At 40.2% G+C, this 26,092-nt stretch overlaps 1 protein-coding gene across 1 annotated transcript in view; it reads left to right on the forward strand.

Moving 5' to 3' along the window:
- The first annotated feature begins 13,726 nt into the window (after nucleotides 1-13,726).
- Nucleotides 13,727-26,092, forward strand: part of peli2 (pellino E3 ubiquitin protein ligase family member 2) — an 84,096-nt gene continuing 71,730 nt past the window's right edge. Inside the window, exon 1 of the mRNA XM_062968633.1 lies at nucleotides 13,727-14,131. Coding sequence (XP_062824703.1) covers nucleotides 14,055-14,131 — 77 coding nt within the window. The 5' untranslated portion in view covers nucleotides 13,727-14,054. The remainder of the gene's footprint in view (nucleotides 14,132-26,092) is intronic.

Consider the following 26,092-nt stretch of genomic DNA (forward strand, 5'->3'; position numbering starts at 1 on the left):
TTGGATGTGTGTTCATGTGGCTTCGAATTGTTGCCTATATATGTGAGCCACTCTGAGTCCCCTATGGGGAGAGAAGGGCTGGGTATTAATGTTATATATATATATATATATGGCTGGAGTTACATTAAAAAAATGTACCTGTTCTGATTTACACACAAATTCAACTTTAGAACAAACCTATAGAACCGAACTGATCTTGTTCCTAACTTTGGGACTGCCATAGTTAGTTATATGAGGAGAAAACATATGTCTTAAAATCGAAGAAATACAGGATTACTTAAAGTGTGTGTATATGTGTGTGTGGGGGGGAGAGGGTGGTTAATTATGTAATCACTTTAATATGTAAGCAAACACAGACTCAAATGTTCTTAAGTTCAGGTAAGCCTCAAATTTTAAGAAACTGGGGGCTTCTTTTTGTGAGTCACCTTCTTAATTAATTTCGCTCTACTTTTTTTCCAAAGCAAAAAAAAAAAATTGAAAATGCTAGTGCTACCCTTACAAACATAATAAATCAAGGGTAATTTCATGCATATATTGTTGGATTGCAAACCACAGCAGTTGTGGCAAGTATTACCCATGGTGAAGAATACAGGGAGTTGGACTGGATGGACCACGAGGTCTCTTCCAACTCTATGATTCTATGACTTTACAACCAGGCCAACTTGCCTCTCATTAACCTCACCTTACACATAACAAACAACCCTGTTTCGTGCTGTTACATCTGGGATTGCTATTCAGAAACCCCTCCTCCATAGCTGACAGACCTCCCTTTGCAGTGCCAGCCCCCCAGACAACATTCGCTGCTTATAAATCTCAAAACAGTAAAACTGTGCAGCCAATCCATCATTCAGGGCATTCAAGTCTTCAGAGGCTGGATTGCAAAGAATGCAAACCCAAAGAAACCAGCCAGCGCTTTCCCCATGCAGAACAAGTCCCCAATTATGCAAAAGGTCACTGCCTACAGATGGAACTGAATTTAGATCATTTGTGCATTTTTTACTTCTTTGGCTGCTCTTTCTCTACGTTCTCCTACCCAAAGTGCACAATACAGACATTTTCCCTCTATCTAGGGCAGGCATGGGCAAACTTGGGCCCTCCAGGTGTTTTGGACTCCAACTCCCACAATTCCTAACAGCCGGTAGGTTGTCTATGGCTTTCATGGCCAGAATCACAGGGTTGTTGTGTGTTTTCCGGGCTGTATGGCCATGTTCCAAAAGCATTCTCTCCTGATGTTTCGCCTACATCTATGGCAGGCATCCTCAGAGGTTGTGAGGTATATTTCTGGAACATGGCCATACAGCCTGGAAAACACACAACAACCCAATAATTGGGTTGTTGTATGTTTTCTGGGCTGTATGGCCATATTCCAGAAGTATTCTCTCCTGATGTTTCGTCCAAATCTATGGCAGGCATCCTCACAACTTCTGAAGATGCCTGCCATAGATGTGGGCAAAACTTCAGGAGAGAATACTTCTGGAACATGGCCATACAGCCTGGAAAACATACAACAACCCTGTGATCCCAGCCATGAAAGCCTTCGACAACACAACCCAATAATTCCTCTTCTTCTTCCTCCCCTTCTTCTTCTTCTCCTTTTTCTTCTTTTCTTCTTTCTTTTACCCACGGCAATGATGCTAAATGCAAAGGGGGAGGAGGACAGGAGAGAGGGCGAAGAGCTTTGCCAAAGCTATTTGTAAATGTCGGGGAGGAGGAAAGCTCTTCCACAAAAGGCCTCCTTCACCACTTTAGGAAGTCAGCATGAGTAATCCCAAAGCACAAACCACGAGATATTTAAAGTTCTTGCCGATAATTGACTGCAGCTGTGAGAACCCTCCTAAATGATGGGCCGCTGCAGGGCTGCCGAGAAAGTATGTGTTGCTTCAGTTACAAGGAGGAATTTCTTGCAACTGTTGGAAATCTCGGTTGTTGTGCCTCGCTGCAGGAGGCCACCTCGGGAGGGTGGGATGACCCATCATAAAGTAAAGAAGGATACAGATGAAGGCTTTCGAGTCCCAGCCCATAGTGTCAGCCACATAAATCACAAAGTGCAAAACATTAAAGAAGTCTGATGAGCACAGAGTGCGGGAAAGAAACACAACACACCAAGGCTCACCCTTACAGGACCTTTCTTTGTTGTTTGATGAAGAATCTGTCCCTGCCAGAAGAATTAGTGCTCGGGTTGCCAGGGTAAGAAATCGAGACAGCTCCTGTACTTTTAATGACTGAATAAAAGTGGGAATTTCACCAGGGGTTGCTTGTACTTCAGTTGCATTGTAAGCAACCCTTGTGGAAATTTCCTCTTCTACTCAACTAGCCATCTCCACTTATTATTCTGGCATCGGCAAGGTAAAAGACATGTGCTACATGCAAAAATTCCCATTTCCAAAATGACTTCCCACTCAGAAGCAAGAGAACAGTTGTCACCTAGGGTGGGTCGACATTGTAGAATTAATGCAGTTTGACTTCATTTTAACTGCCACAACTTAATGCAGTGGTTCTCAACCCATGGGTCTCCAGTTGTTTTGACCTACAACTCCCAGAAATCCAAGCCAGTTTGCCAGCTGTTGGTATTTCTGGGAGTTGAAAGCCAAAATATCTGGGGAACCACAGATTGAGAACCACTGACTTAACGTTATGGAAATATGGGAGTTTGGTGAAATTCCACCTAAACATTAGGAAAAACGTCCTGATGGTAAGAGCAGTTAAATTTATTTATATCCTGCTTTATTTCTCCCAAAGCTAAACATAAAAGTATCAGTACACAGTAGAATATGCTGCCTTAGAGTCTTCTTTTCTTGAAACTTTTAAGCAGAGGCTGGCTGGCCATCTGTTAGGAGTGCTTTGATTGTGTATTCCTGCATGACAGAACAAGGTTGGACTGGACTGCCATTGGTGTCTCTTCCAATTCTATGATTCTATGAAGAAAACAAAACAGAATGACATTAAAACAAGCAAGATTCTGTTATCTGTTATGCTAAAACAACTACAAACCTACACCAAAACAAAACATACAGATAGCTACACATACAAACTGAAGTATCAAACAAACAAGGAAACCATTCTACAAATATCACACTTACTATCTGATGGTTTTAACCCTTATTATTCTACTTCAAACAATATTATATAACCTCAATTCTATTTTGATAGCACTCTTACAATTCATAAATCCTACAGTGACATTTGCCTCCATCATTGTTGTGAAAAAGTAGTAAAGTCCCAATCTTTCATGAACCTGGTCAAAGATTTCTCCTTCATAAATTTGTCCATCTTGGCTAATTCACACATCTTCATCAGCCATTCTTCTTGCATTGGGATCACTGATTCCTTCCATCTCTGAGCATAAACTAATTTTGCTACAGTTATCATATATTTTGTAATAATCTTCCAAATTTTCCTTCTAGGTCATTGTCCAGCATTCCCAACAAATAAATATATGGTCTTCTTCCAGCTATCGCAAGATCTGTACACGATGGGTACCCAGGCTGCTGACACCTGAAATGAAAGCGCACAAACTTAAAATTTGCCAGGAACTCCTCTCGCATTACGAGAATAAAGGTGATGCCTTTCTCCTTTAGGGTGACACCTTCTGTTGTCAAGAAATTTCAAGCATAATCAGGATTTCACAAGAACATGTGGGTCACATTATTGCTTTGCTTGGCTTATATGCACAATGGGTACTGTGAGATGCTGGTTGCGGAAACAGAGTGTCGGCTTCTTCCACGACGGCTTCAGAAAACTTGTTCATCGTCGTCAGAAATGTATCCAATTGTCTGGCGATTATGTGGAAAAGTTAATAGTGGTAGTTAAAGAGCATATTCTAAGGATTATTTCAGCGTTTGATTTATTAAAATATTCCTATCCAAACCCAAGCAATGAAGGTGAAGGCATTACTTTTCATTCAACCCTCGTATTTGAGTCCAATATTTGTGGGACTTTCTGCAAGACCACCAGTTATGATAAATGTCCCAATGTTATGGTTGCATTTCCAACATTTACTGGAGCTGCCTTTATACATCTCAGAAAGCTGAGTGGCTATCTTAAGGTTGCCTGCGTATGGACTATACTGTGTCTACAGTCTTGAACAGAGTTCAATAGATATTTCAGATCAGACAGAAATGTCTCTAAATGTTTGGCTGCCCATGGGCAAATCATATTATCTCAGCCTCAACCTCTTTGAAATAAATCTTGCCAAGAAAACCCCATGATAGGTTTGCCTTAGGGTCACCGCAAACGACTTGAATACACACAACAACCAAGAAATATTACTCGAATACACACAACAACAAAGAAATATCAATTGTTGTTGTCATCGGCATCTCGCTCCCCTGTTCTTTAAGGCTCAGCTGGTCTTCCTTTTACTTTTTCGAATGCTCGTTTGGCCTCTTTGCCTTCCTTCCCTCCCTCTTAAGCTTTGTTTTCTAAAATGTAATTTAAAATACAAGATGTTATTATTCCAGTGCAACCTCTTTGCCACCCTAGCTCTTCTGAGGAGACAGCTCCACATAACTCACTGTCAAAACAAGAGACAAATGCTTTTCAAAACCGAACCAAAATGAATTAACCCGGTGTCCCTTGAAGCTTTCTCCAAGGTTGCATCCACACTGCAGAATTAATGCAGTTTGACAACACATTGACTGCCATGGCTCAACACTATGGTATCTTAGAGCTGTAGTTTTATTTATTTATCTATATTTATTTATTTACAGTATTTATATTCCGCCCTTCTCTCCCAGAAGGGGACTCAGGGCGGATTACAATGAACATGGCAAACATTCACTGTCATTAAACATACGACATATAGACAGACACAGAGGAAATTTAACATTTTCCAACTTCCGGCTTCATGAGGATATGCTCTATTCCAGCAACAAGGGGCGCTGCCGCTTTACCATTGACTTGTGACACCGGGTCCTACTTTCTCATTCCTTTCCACAGGCTGCTGGAAGTTTTATGGTGTTGTAAATTAGTTAAATTAGCCTCCCCGCATAAAGCGGTACCTAAATTTTCTACTTGACAGATGCAACTGTCTTTTGAGCTGCTTAGGTCAACAGCGAGCTAGGCTATTAATGGTCAGGAGCTTACTCCAACCTGGGCTTCGATCTCATGACCTCTCAGTCAGTAGTGATTTATTGCAGAAGGCTACTAACCAGCTGCGCCACAGCCCGGCCCTAGTTTTACAAGGTCTACAGCTTTCTTTACCAAAGTGTACTGGTACCTCACCAAACCGACATTCCCAGGGTTGTATAGAACTAAGGCAGGGCAGTTAAAGTTGTCTCAAACTGCATTAATTCTGCAGTCTAGATCAGGCATGGGCAAATTTGGGTTCTCCAGGTGTTTTGGACTTCAATTCCCACCATTCCTAACAGCCTCAGGTCCTTTCCTTTTCCCCCTCAGCCGCTTAAGCGGCTGAGGGGGAAAAGGAAAGGGCCTGAGGCTGTTAGGAATGGTGGGAGTTGGAGTCCAAAACACCTGAAGAGCCCAAGTTTGCCCATGCCTGGCCTAGATGCACTCTATGCTGCAAGTAATCTAAGGAATGCATGCACAAGTGCATCCAGCTCCTACTTTTTCCCTGTATCTTTAGCAAGTCAGTTGTGATTCAAAAGGGCATCTTTTTCAGATACTTTGATGCCTTAAGAAACGGGTTTTGCAACATGGATTTTCAGAACAGGATGTATCGTCATGCTTCTCTGAAATGACCCCGATTGTGGTGTCAGCACATTAGCTTCACATTTCTAATGTGACTCTGCTTGCCACCATCAACACGCTCTCCAACTTTTCACAGCTACAACAGAGACCTTCTTATGTACATGGAGCACGGTGACTCATCTAGACATATGATTCCTAACGAAGATAAAAATGCATGTCTTTTGGAATAAGAATGCACCAGAAAATCCTGAGTGGCATCTATAGAATCGTTGTAGTTTGACACCACTTTAGCTGCATTCATTCTACAGTGTAGATGCAACCTTAGGGTTCATCCAGAAAGGAAGAAAAATTGATTGTACAAGGGTTGAATGAAAAGTAATGCCTCCACCTTCCCAACTCCTCAACAGATGGCAGTACTGGTATGCGGCAGGTACTGGCTTGTTCAGTAGACTCTCCTCTACAGTTCCATTTGGTGGGAAGCCTTAGCATTGAACAGCTGTGTTGTTAAAGTGCAAAATATGGAACCCTGCGCAGACGGTCGGTCAATGCGACTTAAGCAACGTGCAGTCATTGAATTCCTGACAGCAGAGGAATTTGTAACTCCTCCTGTTGAGGAGTTACAAAGGTGGAGGCATTACTTTTCATTCAACTCTCATAGTATTGAGAGTCCTGAATGGTATGGGGTTGGACTGGATGGCCCATGTGTACTTTTCCAACACTATAATTCTGGTTCTTTTTGTTTTGCTTTTACTTCCTTATTTTGGCATTTAATGATATCCTCTTTCACTAGAGGATCTTATTTCATACATTCAAGGCTGCCTTTCTTAGGGTGCATCTATACTGCAGAATTAATGCTATTTGACACCACTTGAACTGCCACGGCTCAATGCTATTGAATCATGGGAGTTGTAGTTTTACTATGCATTTAGCCTTCTCTGCTGGTGTCTCACCAAACTATAAGTACCAGGATCCCATAGCATTGAGTTAAAGTAGAGTCAAACTTCATTAATTCTATAGTGTAGATGCACCCTCAAAGCCTTTCTCTCCATTTTGATTAATGATTGAACCTGGAGCATAGTAGGACCCACGGCATGATAAGATTAGCTGGAGAGAGGTAGTTCAGGGGATCACTAACAGAGCGTTAAAAGCTGGGACAATGGTCATTTTTGTGATCTGATAAGATTTGCCTGTGCTTAAGTAAACACTGCTTCACATTTCTTTTTTACAGTGACATTGTTTTACAAGATTTGCACTAGCAAAGTAATACAATTGTTGTAGATCAACAAACTGGAAGAGGAGAAAAATTGAATCAGGAAAACTATTTTCTTTAGTTTTCAACTCTTGTGCAGAGACCCAAAGTGTTTCAAACTGCTAGAGAAAACCTGTAGACCAGAGATAGTTGTGGAAATATCCAATGATTTTTTTAAATCAGTGTATAAAAGGGAATAAAGTGAGTTTGATTGAGAGTGGGCAGAACCGGAGTATAATCTAAGAAATATGGGAACGCTCCATGCAGGGTGACTGGCTGGTTTTTTTAATTATTATTTCTCTCTTGGTTTAGCAAAAGGTGTTTGTTTACTGTGACAGTGAGTTATGGCACCGTTTTCACAGCGTCTGCCTCAGCCTAATAAAGAAGATAAATCTGTAATAATTCAGTTCCTGGTTTGTAATAAAACTTCATCCTTCTGTCTTCTCTGCGGAAGCAGATAGGAAAACTCTGTATTTTAAGATTAGCTGTTACCAACAGTTTCCACATTATTGCTGGAAATCACAGGAGTTTAGACCAGGAATGGGAAGTTTGCTGAGGGTGGAATTAATACAGTTGGACACTACATAAACTGCAAAGGCTGGGATTTGTAATTTAGTGAAGAAGAAGATTCAAGACCTTATAGAACTACAGTTCTCATGATTCTGAGGTTGAGATTCAATTACCCGCCAAAGGAGCTTCTTTGAAGAACAGATCAATACATAAAACGGAGTTGAAGGCAACTGAAACAGAGGTTCATTACTTTCAGTCCTGAAAGGATGTCTGATACAGAGACTGCACTCAAAAAAATCGGACATGATGCATGCAGTACAGTACAAGACATTTTATTCTCTTTGACAGCCATTCAAAGTCCCAGTGCACTTCTCTGATGGGTCAGAAAGCCGATCCGGCCAGGATCCGGGTCTCCGTTGGCTGGGGAATCCTCATGACATTGAAAGTGATCAGAGTTTCCTCTGTGGTGGGAAAAATGAACAGCTGCCATTTGTTAATTTCAAGCCAGAATTGTTTGGAAAGTCTGCCCCAGAAAAAGGGGTGGACAGCCAAATGTGTTGAGGCAATAAATAAAACACTTCATGATGAGATTATTTACCAAGTCTAGTTTGTACAAAAGGTGAGCCTCAGAGAAGACAATAGGCTTTTACATAAATATGAACAATTCAATGTAAAACATGCAGGTTTAATCCATATGCTTCCTATGTCTGGCAATGGCTCATCTCCGGATTCCCTTGGGAGATTGAAAGCTTTTGTTGATAGAAATAACTTTTCTGTCTGGCATTGTCTCCTCCTGATGAGCCCATCTCATAGTAGGTGGGGAGCCAGAAAATAATAATAATAATAATAATAATAATAATAATAATAATAATAATAATAATACAGTAGAGTCTTGCTTATCCAACATAAATGGGCTGGCAGAACATTGGATAAGCGAATAAGGAAAAGCCTATTAAACATTAAATTAGGTTATGATTTTACAAATTAAGCACCAAAACATCATGTTATACAACAAATTTGACAGGAAAAGTAGCCCAATACACAGTAATGCTATGTAGTAATTACTGTATTAATGAATTTAGCACCAAAATATCACGATGTATTGAAAACATCGACTACAAAAATGTGTTGGATAATCCAGAACGTTGGATAAGTGAGACTCTACTGCAATAATAATAATTTTATTTCTTACCCACTTCTCCTCATGGCTTGAGGCTGGTCAGTCAAAAACACACAAATACTATAAAAATCTACAAACACATGTATTACAGTACAGTTCCATAAAATATACATATCAAAGCATTTCTATAAATTACACATTAATCTCACAGGAAAAGCCCTGCAGGAATCCACGCAAGCATGATATATTATTTAAGTTTTCACAAAAGGTAAGCTAAGCACTGGACTGTATAAGCGCAGATACGATCCCCTGCTCCAGCACACTTTTGTTATTTTAAATACGTAACATATATGTGAAGGTTCCCAAAGGGTTATAACTATAAACCGGTAAGTGTCATAAATGATTTTTAAGAAGACAGATGCACAGAGCGAAACTCCTTTTGTTAAGGGATTTGTAGATGGGCTTTTTGTCTGAGATTAGTGGGCGCGCATTTCCTCTTCAGTTCCCCTCAGGTGTTTTATTGGTGAAAGGTTAATTAATCTCCCTTGGAAGGTGTGGAAATGAAGTCCACTGTTGGGAGGGGGAGTGCTATTATTTTGATATTGCAAAGTGTCATGAAGTGTAAAACATATTATTAATAAAATGTATAATTGATTTTGGAATTCATTATGAGTCTATCTTTTTTGGGGGAGATGATTTTTGAAAAACAATTCCATAGTATTGAGCCATGGCAGTTCAAGTAGTATCAAATTAATTAATTCTACTGTATAGATGCACCCAAAGCCTTCTCTTGGCTGGTTTAAGTCTCTAGAGTTGCCTTCCTAGGGAAGCCAAAATACTGTCTTTCTACCTTAAAAAATACCATAAAGTATACCATTCAATTATAAGAGGTGTTTTAAAACAATATAGTTTAGTAACATTTAAAAACAGTACCTTTAAAATTAATAGGCATGTCCGTAGAATCAATTTCTTGAAAAATGTTCAGTGCTCTAAAAGCTTGTTGAATATTTTTCAAGTCAGGGGTTATAATAGCATACTCTTCTGTCCTTAACGGCTCCATTTTTGAACTGCTTCATTGTATGTTTTGAATATTATTGATAGTTTCAATGCCATTTCTTACTAACTTTTTGCGTGTTTTCACTGCAATACTGTAGTTTTAATTTATAAGCATCTTCGCGTCCTGACATCACTTTAACTGCTGTGCCTCATTGCTATAGAATCATGAGAGTTAATGGTTTTAGCCTGCTCTGGCAAAGAGGGCTGCCGCCTTATCAAACTACAACTCCCAAGATGCTATAGTATTGAGCCATAGCATTGAGCCATGGAAGAAGCTGCTACTTCTCAGCCTCCAGAACAAGTGCAAGTGAGCTCCTTGGAGCAGGTTGAGGAAGAGTTAAGTTTCAGCTTTCATAGACCTGCAAAAAGAGATGTCTCAGCTAAAAGGGTTCCTGAGATTAGCCAGCAAAAGATAATACTTGGAATTTAGGATTTAAAGAGCTCAAGGGTGGAAGCTTGTTGCTGGCTGCAACGTTAGTTCTAGAAGCTATGACCTTGGGCCCCTTCCACACAGCTGAATAAAATCCCAGATTTTCTGCTTTCCAGGCAGGCCCTATATCCCAGGATCTGATCCCAGGTTTTCTACTTTAAGCTGGATTGTATGAGTCTGCACTGCCAGATAATCTGGGATAAATCTAGGCCAGGCTGGGGCGCAGCTAGTTAGAAGCCAGCTACAATATATCACTACTGACCGAGAGGTCATGAGTTCAAAGCCCAGGCCGGATTGAGTGCCAGACCATTAAATGGCCTAGCTCATTGTTTACCTAAGCAACCTGAAAGGTAGTAGGGAAATTTAGGGACCGCGTATGCGGGGAGGCTAGTTTAATTAATTAATGTCACCATAAAAATGTCCAGCAGCACACGGGCAAAAGAATGAGGAAATACTCCATTAAGGACGTGGTGTCAGAGTGGATGATGAAGCAGCAGCTCCCCTTGTGGCCAGAATCGAGCATACCCTTATGGAGCCAGAAGGTGGAAAATGTTAAATAGCCTTTGTGTCTTTGTGTGTATCGTATGTGTAATGGCATTTAATGTTTGCCATTTGTATATACATTGTGATCCGCTTCAGGGTGAGGACGGGATATAAATAATGTAAATTAAATAAATAAATAAGTAAGTAAACTGAAAACTTGGGATCAGATCCTGGTAAGGCCTGTCTGGAAGGGCCCTCAGATAATGGAGTTCAAAGCAGATATTGTGGGACTTTCAGCCTTGATATTCTGGGTTATACGGCTCAGACTTTTGCTATCTGTTATTCCTGAACTCTACTTACCCTTGGACCTTGGTTTATGGATTCGGATTTAATCTTGTACTCTGGACTCTCTGATATTCGGCTTATGACTCTGGAATGGATACTCGGCTTCTTTGTTTGTGATATCCAGCTAGTGTTTGCTTCTTTGTTGGAACATCAGCTGGACCTCAGACTGTTGATTAATGCCCTGCTGGTATTTGGGGATCGAAGCTTGTGACACTACAGCTGGAAAGACTTTCCCCACCGTATTTGTGTATCTAACTTTATATCTAAATATCTAGGATATATACCTGGTACTATCTTGGTTTTGGAGGGGCTGCTACCTGGCTGCTTTCTCCCTTTGCCACTTCACTTTGAAGTTTTCCTGACTGTCTAAAAAGGCCTTCCTTGCAATGTCTCCATGACAATGTCCTGGCCCTTTGAGTGGCTTTTAGAATGTCTTCCTTGTGATGTTTAGGGTTCGTTCATTTATTACCTCTCCCTCTGAGGTGCCTTTCTATATATATATATATTGTCATCTTGTGGTTGCTTCTCGTGCTGCACACATCTTATACTAATTTTTGGGGCCCTGCTGCAAACAGGGGCCTATTTTGTAGCTGAAACATACAATTATTTTAAGTTGGATAATGAACGTTATGTGTGCCAAGTTTGGCCAAGATCCATCAGGACGTGTAGGAGCCTTTGTGGTACAAACCATCCAACCAACCAACCAACATACATTGACTTCTATATCTATAGATATCTTGTGTCCTGTTCTCAATGTTTCACAGTTGCTTTGAATATTTCTCACTTGAAATAGTTTTTCTGGAGTTCACCCTGCCCCTCACAAGAACCTTGAAGATAACACTCTTCTCCATTCCTGCTGTCTGATTTCAAAGTTCTGGAGATGTTCTCCCACTCTGTAGCCTTTTAAATGTCATTGAAAGTGACTCATACTCATCGAGTGTGTGCATGTATGAGGGAACTGCACACTTTTCGTTGCTGCATGCAATGCACATGTTGACTATAATTAATTACATACAATTCAAAATTTTCCTTAAGAAACGTCTTGCCCTGATCTTCATCACACGGTTGCTGTTCATTACTTCTATGAAGAACATCACTTCAAATTCATGCAACCTTCAGGGATATCAAGCAGAAGATGGAGCAAGCTTGTTTGCTGCTGCTCCAAAGCAGGCATGGGCCAACTTTGGCCCTCCGGGTGTTTTGGACTTCAACTCCCACAATTCCTAACAGCCTCCGGCTGTTAGGAATTGTGGGAGTTGAAGTCCAAAACACCCGGAGGGCCAAAGTTGGCCCATGCCTGCTCCAAAAGTGTCGGAATCAAAGCAATGGATGAAGCTTATAAGCAAGAGATGGATCATAGAGAGACCCAAGAGCCATGCAGGCCAACCCTATTCTGCTATACCCAATTCAAGCACTCCTGACAGATGGCCAATTAGCTTCTGTATAAAAACCTCCAGAGAAGGAGACTCCACCAGACTCCAAGGCAGAGTATTCTACTCTAACAATCAGGAAGATGGTTTTTATATATATATATATATATATATATATATATATATATATATATATATGGCTCTCTCTCTATACACACACACACACACACATATATACATACACACACACCATATATATGTATACATATACACATACAAATACCATATATATATATACATAGTTCTTCATTCACGCAATCGTTTCTGACTCTTCGTGACCTCATGGACCAGTCCATATATATATACACACATATACACACACATTATGTGTGTATATATGCAAACACTATATATATGCACAAACACCATATATACGCACACAAATCATATATATATATACGCACACACCATCTATATATACACCGTACATGCACACCATATACACACACTATGTGTGTATATATATGTAAACACTATACATACACACCCCATACACACATACACTATGTGTGTATATTTATGCAAACACTATATATAAACACACCCCATACACACACATATACACAAACCATATATAGACACACACACCACACACACACATATATAAAACATACACCATATACACACACCCCATCCACACACATACATGCACACACTTTATGTGTGTATATTTCTGTAAACACTATATCTACACACACACATATACACAAACCATATAAAGACACACACACCACACACACATATATATAAACCATACACCATATACACACACACACACCCCATCCACACACTATATGTGTGTATATTTCTGTAAACACTATATCTATACACACATATACACAAACCATATATAGACACACGCCATATAGATATAACATACACCATATATACACACACACACCCCATCCACACACTATATGTGTGTATATTTCTGTAAACACTATATCTACACACCATATACATATAACATACACCATATACACAGACATATATAGATACACACACACATATGTATATATATATACACACACACACACACACACACACACACACACCATACACAAAAACATACACCATATATATATAGACATACACACACCTTCAGTGGAAGTTGACCATAAATATCTGCAAAGCGTACACAGGCAATCCTAAAAAAATGCGAGGCCTTCCCTATTTCCAGGTTACCTCTAGGTGGCGCTGAACCAATCCCCCGCCTTTTGTCCCTGTCACATCAAACGCGAGTTATGGAGGGGGAGAAAAAAAGACGCGGTCCCTTTAAGAGTCTCCCCTCCTTCCTTTCCTTACTCTTATGTTTACATAACAGACCGGACGGTACCATTTCGGCTTTTGAGGGAAAACGGGGGAGGGGGGCAGAGGGAGAGAAGAACCCCCGACGAAGGAGGGGAGGAGCGATGGCGAAAAGAGGGAGGAGCGAGGAAATAAAGGGGAGGCGCTTTCCCCGCACAGAGAAAGAGAGAGACTCTCTGTGTGCGTGTGTTGAGAGAAGAGGGGGAGGCGCGGCGAGTTGGTCTCTCCCGATCTCTTTTCAGGAGGGAGGGAAGAAAGACGCGAAGAGAGAGACAGAGAGTCAGACTCCGCGCCGGCGGGCGGGCGCGCGAAGCAAAACAAGACACGCACAAGGAGGAACCGACCGTTTCTCGCCCGACCGCCTGGGACCTTTCGTTTCTCCATTCGGATTATAGCAGGAAGAGCTTCAGCGAAGGCAGGAGCTGGAGCAGCGGCGGGGACGAGGACAATAACAACAACGGCTGTGGCGGCCCCATGTTTTCCCCCAGCCAGGAGGAGCACTGCGCGCCCAACAAGGAGCCCGTCAAATACGGAGAGCTGGTGGTCCTGGGGTCAGTCCCACACCTGTGGTTGTGTCGTTTTGTGTGTGTATATATATTGGGGGGGGGGGGGGGATATGTATGTGCCTGCGACTACTCTGTGAGGAAATTTGGTGCCTATTGTGTGAGGAGGTTTTGAGACTGTGAGGAAATGTAGCCTGTGCCTGTTTTCTGAGGTAATTTTGAGGCTATTTTGTGAGGAAATTTGGTGCCTGTTCTGTGAGGGGATTGGAATACTATTCTGTGAGGAAATTTGGTGCCTATTTTGTGAGGGAATTGGAATACTATTCTGTGAGAAAATTCTGAGACTGTTTTCTGAGGAGATTTGGAGACTTCTCTGAGGAAATGTTGAGACTATTCTGTGAGAAGATTTGGTACCTATTTCGTGAGGAAATTCTGAGACTATTGTGAGGAAATTCTCACTATTCTGTGAGGAAATTTGGAGGAAATTTAGTGCCCATTTTGTGAAGACCCCTGGTGGCGCAGCAGGTTAGGTCACTGAACTGCTGAATGAAAGGTTGGCAGTTCAAATCGGAGACTGTTTTGTGAGGAGATTTGGAGACTTCTCTGAGGAAATGTTGAGACCATTCTGTGAGAAGATTTGGTACCTATTTCGTGAGGAAATTCTGAGACTATTGTGAGGAAATTCTCACTATTCTGTGAGGAAATTTGGAGACTGAGGAAATTTAGTGCCCATTTTGTGAGGGCCCCCTAATGGTGCAGCGGGTTAAATCACTGAACTGCTGAACGAAAGGTTGATAGTTCAAATCTGAGGAGTGAGGTGAGTTCCTGCTGTTATCCCCATATTCTGTCAACTGAGCAACTGAAAACATGCAAAACTGAGTAGATCAATAGGTACTGCTCTGGCGGGAAGGTAATGACACTCCATGCAGTCACGCCAGCCACATTACCTTGGAGGTGGCTATGGACAACACCGGTTCTTCGGCTTAGAGATGAGCACCAACCCCCAGAGTCAGACTCTACTAGATGTCAGGGGAAACCTTTATCTATACCTTTTAATTTTGAGAGGAAATTTGGTGAGACTCTTCTGTGAGGAAATCCTGAGATTGTTCTGTGAGGAGTTTCTGAGAGATTTTTTTGTGAGGAGATTCAGAGACTTCTGTGAAGAAATTTTGAAACTTGACTGTTCTGTCAGGAAATTCTGGGATTATTCCATGAGGAAATTTTGAGACTCTTCTATGAAGAAATTTGAATACTATTTTTGGAGGAAATTTAGTGAGACTACTCTGTGAGGAAATTTGGTTATTATTTTGTGAGGAAATTCAGAGCATGAGACTATTTTCTGAGGAAATTTGTAGACTATTTTGTCAGGAAATTTGGAGACCTTTTTGTGAGGAAATTCTGTCTGTACTGTGATTTTATGAGATTTTTTTGTAAGGTTTTCTATCTTATAAGATAGTGGTTCTCAACCTGTGGGTCCCCAGATGTTTTGGCTTTCAATTTTCAGAAATCCAAAGAGATGGTAAACTGGCTGGGATTTCTGGGAGTTGTAGGCCAAAACACCAGGGGACCCACGGGTTGAGAACCACTGTTATAAGGTGATGTTGCTGGGGAATTGTGTCTGTAGTAAAAATTTTGTGTCCATGAGTTGATTTTTGTGAGGTCATTCGGTGCCTGAGACTATTTTGTGAGGAAATTCAGTGCCTGAAAATATTTATTATTATCACTATGTAATTGATATTTTGCTTTTTCTCTCCACACGGAGACTCAAAGCAGCTCACGTGTAAAAGTATTGCAATACAACTTAAAATATACAACTATACAAGTATTATAATAGTATTAAACATTGTTAAAAGTATATAAAATCACAGCAGCTCCTGACGATCTTAAAAACCTTCAGTGAGGAAATTCAGTGTCTGTGGGGTGACCCACTGCCTGATAGGATTGTGTGTCTGTGAGAAATGTGCCTGTGAAGTGATTTTGTGTATTGGGTTGTGGTTTTGCCTTACCTCTACACTCCTGAGGAGGGGGGCAATCTCTGTAGTGCAGGCAGTGGGCTGATATGTAACTATGAACAGTTCAATGTATAGATATACAGTTGGCATGGGCAAACTTTGGCCCTCTAGGTGTTTTGACTTCAATTCCCACAATTCCTAACAGCTGCCAGGCTGTTAAGAATTGTGGGCGTTGAAGTCCAAAATACCTGAACGGCTCATGACTTTGCTCATGACTGCTGTGGTGGGACCTAAAGATGAGGGATACTCTCTTGTTGTGAAGGTAGCACAGGGGGTGATTGGTGAGGGTCTCCTTTTCTGTGAGCTTTCTGTGTCATTGTGTAGACAGCACACTTGTGAGCATGCTCACAGACTTGAATGTGGGATTCATCCCACCCAGGAGCCTACTTCGGAAACCTCTTTTTGTAGACAACAGGAAGTGAGCGAAATCTACCTGTAGAAAGGGAAATTCACTCCTGGCAGAGTTATTATCATGGAGAAAAGGGGTCTTAACTGAAGCTTTATTTTCAATCCTTGTTTTCAAAACAAACCAAATTTTCCAAAATCCAGTGGGATAGAAAGTGAAGCGAAATCTTCTGAACAGCGTCTTAAACAGCAAAACAAACACCACAGGGTTGGGGTGTTAACCCTTCCCTATGTTATCCAAAGCTTGCTTTGATTTGGTTAGAGTTACTTAAAAATATACCTGTTCTGCCTTACATACAAATTCAGCTTAAGAGCAGGCCTACAGAAACTTGTTTGTAACTTGGAATGCCTGTATGTGTGCATATTTTAAAAGCAAACCAACAGCCTTCTGTGCGTGTGTTTCAGTGTATGTTTAAAAAGCAAACCAACAACTCTGAGTGTATTTAAAAAGCAAACCAACAACTCCTATTTCACGTGAGTGTGTGTGGTTAAAAAGCAATCCAACAACTCCCTCTATTTTGTGTGTGTGTATTTAAAAAGCAAACCAACAACAATATGCTCGTGTGGTTAGAAAGCAATGCCTGCCATAGATGTGGGCGAAACGTCAGGAGATAATACTTCTGGAACATGGCCATAAAGCCCGGAAAACATACAACAACCCTGAAACCAACAACCCCTCACTCTCTTTATAAATGTGCCTGTCTCTGTGGATATTTAAAAAGCAAGCAGCTTGTGCTCTCTCCTCATTGACAAACTCAATTAAAAAATTAAAATGAGCAGTGGGTAAAATGCTCTTTGTTTTTTAATTATACATACACACATATACCCACGGGCAGTCACCACTGCTGCCAGAAATGTGGTTTTGGCCACAAAGGGATTGCCTATTGTTTTGGCAAGGCTTTGGCTATTGTGTTGCTGTATTGTTGTGACGGAACAGTTTTAAAGAGCTTTCATCCTTTTAAATTGCATTTTTATTATTTTACAGAGATTGTAAATAGTTTGGTTCTGTTTTAATATGAAATTGAGAGCCACTTTTAATATTACATTGGAAGGCCAAGGTTTTTTTTGGGGGGGGTGGAGGAAGTGGGATATAAATAATTAACTGACTAAAATAAATAAATAATATTAATATATAGTCCCCCTAGGCAAATGTTCAGAGAGTGTGCCCAGGAGATTTTTTAGTGGTGATGGGCAACCAGCTTGGTGAGTGAAATGTGTAAGCCGGAGAGACCACAGAGTCCAGCAGAAGGTGATGCAAAGAGTTGAGGGTTAGTTGTAACTTGTAAACCTGAGCGGGGTGGGGCTGAGCATGTGAGGTTTGACTAGAAGAGGGGCTTAGTAACCTGAAATGCATGTGCGGGAGTGTATCTGGATGGAGGAATGTGAGAGTGTGTGTTTAGTGAGAATTCCAGATGTTCACAGGAACAGCAGCTGAGTTTATGGCCTTTTCTAGGAATGGGGAGAAATTGAGGTGCATTTGGGAGGTGGTCTGTCTCCCACTGTTAGGGTCAATGTGTGAGAGGGAGTAAGTGGGAGTAAGTGTCTCCCAGTATTAAGAGACAATAATGGGAGGAGAACAGAGATGGGGTGGTGTTTTGGGTAGTCTGTTTTCCCATGTTAAGAGAAGTGTATGGAGACCGAAATAGGACATCATTTTAAGGGGGTTTCCTCCCAGTATTAAGTTTGGACGGAGGTGGGGCAACATTTTGTGAGGTCTATTTCCCTGTGTTAAGAAAGGTATGAGGAGGCAGAGATGGGACAGCATTCACAGGGGTCTCTTTCAGAGTTAAGGGAATTTGCATGAATATGCGGGGAGAGGATGGAGATAGGAAAGTATTTCAGAGGACAGGGATCTGTTTTTCTGCATTAAGGGATGTATGTTTATTATAAGTGAGTGCAGGGGAAAAAACTGCTTTGTAATCCTTGAAAAGAACTCTGGAGCAGGAAGGGGGAGGTGGTTGGGCCTTTTATACTCCTGGAAGCTAGAAAGTGAAAGGGAGGGTGCTAGAGAAGACATTTTTATTTTGATACATCATTTCTTAGTAGGAGCTCTGATGTGGGAATACCCAAATGCAGGGCAGAGAGTATTCATGTGAAAAAGATTTTGGGGCTAGCTGTGTGGTTGCTTTGTAGTAGGATGCTAAGGAGTTTCTGAGAGGGATTAGCATTTCAGTTTTGGAACCAGGAAGGCCTGAAGATGCTTGTTAGGATGGGAGGGAAACTGGCAACCCTGTGTATATGCTTCTTGGGGAAAAAGGAATGTTGAGGGTTGACAGGGAGGGAGTGGGAAAAAGAGTTGTTGGTTGGGGAGACTGGCAAGGGGAAACCTAAAGTGATGTAAGGCGGGGTTATAAGGAGAATGGGATAGGAGACTTAATGACTATACTTGAGAGGAATAGAGTCTTTTGTGTGTGGGAGAGTTGCAAGGAGAATTCATGGAGGGGCAAGCAGGTCTTACCATGTTTGTGTACCACTGTGTTTTGTGCTGAAACGTAAACAGTGGAAGTGTATCATAATACTGATTTAGTTTATATTTGACTTTAGAAGAGCATACACTATTAATTGGGAGTGAGAAATCTAGCAGCCACCTGCTGTTCATTTCCCTCCCTCTTCCAAATCTCAATACAACATTCAATACAGCATAACACTCTTTGAAAGAATGTTAACAAAGACTGATGTGTGGGGTGGGAGCAAGGACAGTTAAAGTGGCTCCTGTACTCCTTTGTACTGAGATCAGAGACAGGTTGCATGGTCTTTACGTGATCTGAGGCATTGATCTTATACTGGAAGGCATGTGCTTCAACTCCCTGCCTCCCTTCCCTCCCATTCTTGGACGTTCTCCTAGGAGCTCATGTTTGCCACAGGCCTAGTTAGTATGTATGGATTTCCTCATGCTTCTTGGCTGAGCTTACCAGGATGAGAAGCATAGTAGTTGGGCTAGTGACATGGTAGCCTTCTAGAGAAAAGAGGGCTGTTTAGTGGACCCTCTTGTACGTGCACTGTTCCAGGATGGAAGGCAAAGAGAGCAGTTGATTGGTGTCATATGACAGGAGGTCTGGCCAGCTTGGATTGCTCTCAACAGGAAAGCTTGCAACACTCGGAAGCATGCAGCGTGATAGCAGCTGATATATATGCAAACTCTTTTTTGAAAGTGGTAAAAGAAGATTACCCTTCTCTGCACAGATCCCAGTCTGCAGATGGCTGCTTGCCTTCATGTCCACTGCTTTTATAATTAAAGGTTTCATGCCCCCCACTTCCTTTCTCCCAGCTGCATGTTAATTACTGTGATCGTCATTGTTTTGTTTCTGCAGATGCAAAGTGATGTTGACTACTGGTGGGGTGGATGAGGGTAGGCTGTCTGAGAAATGGAGGACACCCCTGCTTCATTGCTGCAAAATGCAGCTGCCCGGCTCCTTGCGGGAGTCCCGATAAGATGCCACATAACACCAATCTTACGGCAGCTGCACTGGTTACCAATTGAGCACCGGATCACTTTCAAAGTGATGGTGCTTACCTTCAAGGCCTTACATGGTCCAGGGCCAATGTACCTGAGGGTCCGCCTCACCCCCTACAAACCCCAGAGATCCCTCTGTTCTGAGGACCAAGACCTGCTGGAAGTCCCCAGTTTTAAGACCTTGCGTCTAACTGCAACTAGACGCAGAGCCTTTTCAGTAGTGGCGCCATCTCTGTGGAACACCTTGCCACCTGAAGTTCGTGCCTTGCGGGACTTGTTGGCCTTCCGCAGGGCATGTAAGACATACCTGTTTCGGCAGGCTTTTGAGTTCTGTTGCTGATGTTTTAAAAGGTGCTTTTAGGGTGTTTTAAAGATTTTTTTTAAAAGATGTTTTTAAAATGTTTTTTAAATTGTTGATTTTAGCCGGTTCTTGTAAGCCGCTCCGAGCCCTAGGGGAGTGGCGGCATATAAGTTTGAAAAATAAATAAATAAATAAATAAATAAATAAATTGCCAGTTCATAAGGAGGGGGTTATCTGTTAATCGGCTTGGTGTTATGCTCCAGTCCTGCTGTTCTAGCTTGGTGCTTCTCTTTTGAGCGCCATAGGAGCTGATACTGAGTGTAAGGCATGTCAACCCTTGTTCACTGAACCCTGTGAGCCCTGCAAGTGCATTTAATCTTCATAGCTGAAAGTGCATAAAATGTACAGCAGGTAAGGTTTTTGATCAAATAAAGAATAAAAATTGTCTTAGAAACAAAGTCCACTGCATGGAAGCTGAAGCTGTTGAGTACATACCAGTAAGCATTTGGTTTTATTAAATATATGAGAAAGAATACAGGATCAGTGGGCTTGAAACAAACAAACAAAAAAACCTGAGCAGAAACGTTTTCTTCTTTTACTTAAATTTTCTATCCGAAACAAACATTTGTAGCCTGTTGTGGGTTTCTTCACATGGTACTGAGTTTGGTAGCAAAAGGGATCTGTCAAAATCTGGTTACTAGGAATGGATTATTCTAGCAATTGTTGTGAAAATGTAACATGGCTTCAAATACATGAAAGGCTTCAGTAGTGGCAAAGCTGTTTATCTAAACAGTTTCAGGTGGAAAAATCCATGTTAAGTTGCTCATGTTATTTGAGTGATTATATTCCTTCTGCTTATGTGATTGTTTTAGTCAATTGTTATGTTTTGTTTTTGTTTCTAATTCTTACAGCATTTTATAGTGTTTTCAGTGTTTTATTGTACAATGTTTTATGCTGATTTTATATTAGAAACCGCCCTGAGTCCCTTTCGGGAGAGAGGGCGGTATACAAATAAACTTTTACTTACTTACTTACTTGCTAACAGTAGAAAATGACTTACTAGGAGTGGTAGGATGCTGAAAACAGACGGGCCTCAGCTGTGCTGTTCAGGTTGTGTCATTTCTGGAACTCCCAATTTATTATCAATACCTGATTTAATTAGGTGGGACATACTCATTTTGTACTGCAGCTGGCTTGCCTGTACACAGATAGAACCATACAAAAAATGAGCTGCTGTGGTTTTTAAAATAGTTGAAAGTGCAAGATACATGGCTTATTTATTTACAGCATTTTTACCCTGCCTTTCTCACCCGAGGGGACTCAAGGCGGCTTACATAAATTGGCAAAATTCAATGCCCAAAACAATACACTAAAAACAACAGCTCAGACAGATCAATAACAATAAAACACATTGTACAAAATTTTAAAAATATGTATAACTTTAAATCCATTCATCCGAGATCCTCATACGTAAATCTTAGTTTGACTTTAGTTCTGTTGCTAAACATTTATTATTGGATGTACTTAGGATTTGCTTTCTTTCTCTGAACAAATGTGTCTTCTTTTGGTTCTGTGGATTTTATTTTACTGAACCATCAAAATAAATATAAATGTATACAAATAATTGTTTTCCTTTTTTCTTGATAGGCTGTGGTTCTGAATATAGGGGTTTGGTGTTTCTCTCATTGTGTTATGTTCTGTGCTTTCCTGCCACCCTAAGATTTATTGTCTTGGAGGCTTGTTTCTTATAGCATATAAACACAATGAACTTATTTGATAAAATATTAGCCTCCTAGAGTCCTTTAGTGAGAGAAAGGGAGGAGATACAAATTGATTAAATAAATTATAAAAGTGGTAGCTGCCATCATTGATCAGATTGAAAATAAATATGATTTGACCTTATTTAGCGGAGTAATATTTCAGTTGTGCTAATAAAATTACATTTTAAAGCACAGGGAAATATTAGGGATAGAATTAGATGATAAAAAAATCTGTAGAGGACCCTGAGGTGGAAGTATGGGTTTGGGCCACAACCAATTTAAAGTACTGTAATCTGCATCTGGAAAATGGAAGATTCGGGAGAATTGTAGCTTTTCCTCTTGTGCAGACACCTTTCTTTCAGTTGCTTTTCAGAGACCTATTAAGGGTGCTTAATCATTCAATAGTGCCACAAATAGAATAATGACTTTTCACTCCAGAATTAGATCATTAGTAGGAAATAATCACAGAACTGCTTGAACATCTGTTTGGTATTCTTTCAAAAATAGACAGAATAAGATGTTTGTTTATTCTTAAACGTATCTGTGAATAAGAATAATGAAAACTCCAGGTAATAATGTTTTAAATGAGATAATCACATCCTTGAAGAATTAGAAAGAGTTTAAATGATTTGTAGTTTGGTGGTGTTAGTATATTATAACTGTGTATTTTGTGACGGTGGCTAGATAATGATGTGGTAAAATGACCAGTGCAGTCATTTTACAAAATGCTTACTTTTCTCTGAATAGTAAACATTCATTGTTTTGAATGATGTGAAGTGATTCAAAAGGCATCAAAGCAATATTACTGGTCAAAATTACTATATACTGATATGCTTGTGTAGTCTCTATCTTTTAGTAGTGCTTCGAACACTAACATGTTTCCAGATAGGAGTAATTCCCAGTATAAATCAAATGAGAAAAATAATTGTGCTGGAAGAAATGTGCATATTTGCCAAAATAACATCATATCGCAACCATGATTACTTTATCTGCTAATCTGCTGGCAGAGCAAAATGTAAAGCATTATAATTCTGTTGCTGTTGTAAATGCATTTCAATGACCTCTCCCAGCAGTTTAAGATGAATTCTTTGTGAGTAATAATGATGTGACAATTCATAACTAGGCGTGGTGTTGTCATACAGATTTACATAGCTGATAAAGTGGCTAGTAAAATGCATGTTTTTCTAAATTAAGATTGATTAGAATTACTAGCTGAGAAGGAGATGAGAGGTCAAGAGAAGGAGACTGATTTATTAACTAGCTAAATTTCTTCTATTTTCTGTATTTGCTTCTTGAGGCAAGCTGCCCTGCTCCACAGTTAGTGGACCAGTTTATTTCATATATTAGCACGGGCATTTAGTAAACAGTATTTCACAGTAGAATTAATCAGTTTTCAGTTTTTTAAGTGTGGCATTTGATGTGGCATGCTTTATTTCAGCAAAGGCTATAAAGGATGCAAGAATCAAAATTAATGCCCTACAGAGATGTAGCATTTTACTGTATTAAAATTTTTCATGTTTGCTTAAGGCACATAATACCACTTCATACAACACAATTCAATTTTTTTCTTCCAACATTCTTGTTTAAACACTGGTTGAAACACTGTATTAGTAGCAGTTGATGCTTTTGTACTTCTAGTACAAATAAAGGTTTAAAATATACTACATTGCTAGGAACACCTAGCCGACTAGATGATGGCTGTTAATGTATATGGAGAGCGTCTTAAATACCACTGATTAGATTTTTAGACTTAGATCTGATATTTTTGGGAGTTGCCAGCTGGCTTGGCATTACTCTGCAATCAGTTTGTCCCAGTTGCCACGTCTTGATCATGCTGGTAGTCTCTTTTGTACTGGCTCTTGATTCTAGGAGCTTTAGCAGAAGCACAGAAGGGGATAAGGGGAGCAGTCAAAAGTAGCCTGAAGTTACATGTTTTTTCCCTGATAAAACTAGATCAAAAGATTGGGGAGGAGACGTTTCTTTGTCACTGCTTTAATTACATGCATGTGTGTGTCTTTGTGTGATTTCTTATGCCTTGGATATGCTTTTTGAGGAAGACACCCCTTTTAGACATAATATAGAAGCTTGCAATTCATGCTACATTTGTAGCAGTTGATAAGGAATTCATAACATAGGAGATACTGTAGTTTGAAATTAAGACATGTATAGTATTAAAGTCTGATTAAGTGGAATTTTTGAATATGCTCAGGAAATTTTTCCCATCCTGATTCTTAGGTAGCTCTTTTTGGGCACTGTTTCCTCAGTACAACTTCTGTTTCTTTGTTGTTGTTGGGTTGCTATGAATTGTTAAGTTCCCACATTTGTACTGATACAAAAGAATGAATGTGGAACCAAAACAGTGTTTTCTTTAATTGGATGTGATTTTTCTATTACTCTTGCTTGGGAACATTTCTCTAATATTGCTCAGAACATGGCACATCATGGCTGGGGGCATCTCTGTCCCTTGTGTAGGATTGAAAATATTTAATGTTATAACTTCAGCACTTCAAATGCCTGCTTCAAAAAGTAAACACTGCATGTCTGATTTTACTTGTTGAACAGCAAATATTTTTTTAACTTTGTAAGAAATATTGAATGTTTCTTAAACACTTCATAAAATAGACTTTCAGTTGTAATTCTTGAGGCATTTACACTCAATTCTGAAGGTGAAATGAAGGCATATGATTTCTGTGCTAATTGCTTGACTCTTAAATGCTTGTGGCAGTTCTGTTTGACTTAAAGGCTTGCAAACATTTGTGGTATTTTGTTTGGGCAAAATAAATGTATTTTTCAAATGCAGATTTTTGTGTCTGGTCATAGACCATAATTGATAATTTGGTTTTTAGAATACATACTGAAATACATTAAGTCTGCACATGAAGTGTATCAAGTTATGCTCCATTTTTAAACCTTTGTTGCAGTTACCAAAATGCCCCAAAGCATCAGGAAAGATCTGAGTAATTGGTCAGGAAGGACTCTTGAAGTTTGTTTTTCTCCTTCATGTCTAGTAACTACTCCACAAAGTATTCCACCCTGGGAAGGATGAAGGGAAAGATTTCTTGTTTTACAGGTTCCACTTTGTACTTGGGATGCCAAGAGGAGATTATGGTATTTCCATCTTATATGAAAGCTGCCGGGGGGGGGGTGGTTCTCTCTCCCCCCCCCCCCCATTATCTCTGTTGGGGATTAGAGGGGGGCTTCTCTAACATGATTAAATGAGCATTGCAGAAATATTGTTGGTGTTCACTAAAATGATCCTTGATGGGTGGTAGCTATCCTGACTAGGCAGTTGTTCTTAAAGTTCAGAAGATTTTTACTTGTTGCTGTGTGTCAAATTGAAAGCCAGGTACAATGTTTGGGAATGTAGAAATGTGGCTCTTCTTTTTGCATGCAAAAATTGATGGTACAGTAGTGTGATTTACAGTTCTGTACTGTAGTACTTTTTCATACAGAGCAACATGATAATATCCTTTCTGGCTGAGTGAATCTGTTCAGCCTTTGCTCCTGGTCAGTGGGAGTACTCCTTTGGTGACCTCTTATGTTGGCAATGTCCTTCCTAATTTGTAAGATGTGAAAAGTAATCTTGAGCATTTTTTAAAAGAGCTGTGTTCTTCAAGAAGATGTAGTGCATTCTATTGTTCCTGGAGCTCATTTAAGTATGTTACTTAATATCTTTTCCCAATTTCTATGTTCTTTATGAGGTTCATTAAGTGGTACCATCATTTATGTATTTTTAAATGCAAAGTGGTTGGAATCTTTCTGGACTTAATTACAGATATATGATGCCATTTTGTATGTATAATATAATTGTTGTTTATTCATTTAGTTGTTTCCGACTCTTCTTGACCACATGGACCAGCCCACAGCAGAGCTCCCTGTTGGCCGTCGCTACACCCAGCTCTTTCAAGGAATATAATCACAATATACTTTATTTATAGGCCGTCCTATCTCCCCGAGGGGACTCAGGGTGGCTTATCTGCTCAGGAATACCGTGTTTCCCCGAAAATAAGACACTGTCTTATATTAATTTTTGCTCCCAAAGATGCGCTAGGTCTTATTTTCTGGGGATGTCTTTAT

The sequence above is a fragment of the Anolis carolinensis genome, chromosome 1 (assembly GCF_035594765.1).
Source record: "Anolis carolinensis isolate JA03-04 chromosome 1, rAnoCar3.1.pri, whole genome shotgun sequence".
Classification (NCBI taxonomy): Eukaryota; Metazoa; Chordata; class Lepidosauria; order Squamata; family Dactyloidae; genus Anolis; species Anolis carolinensis.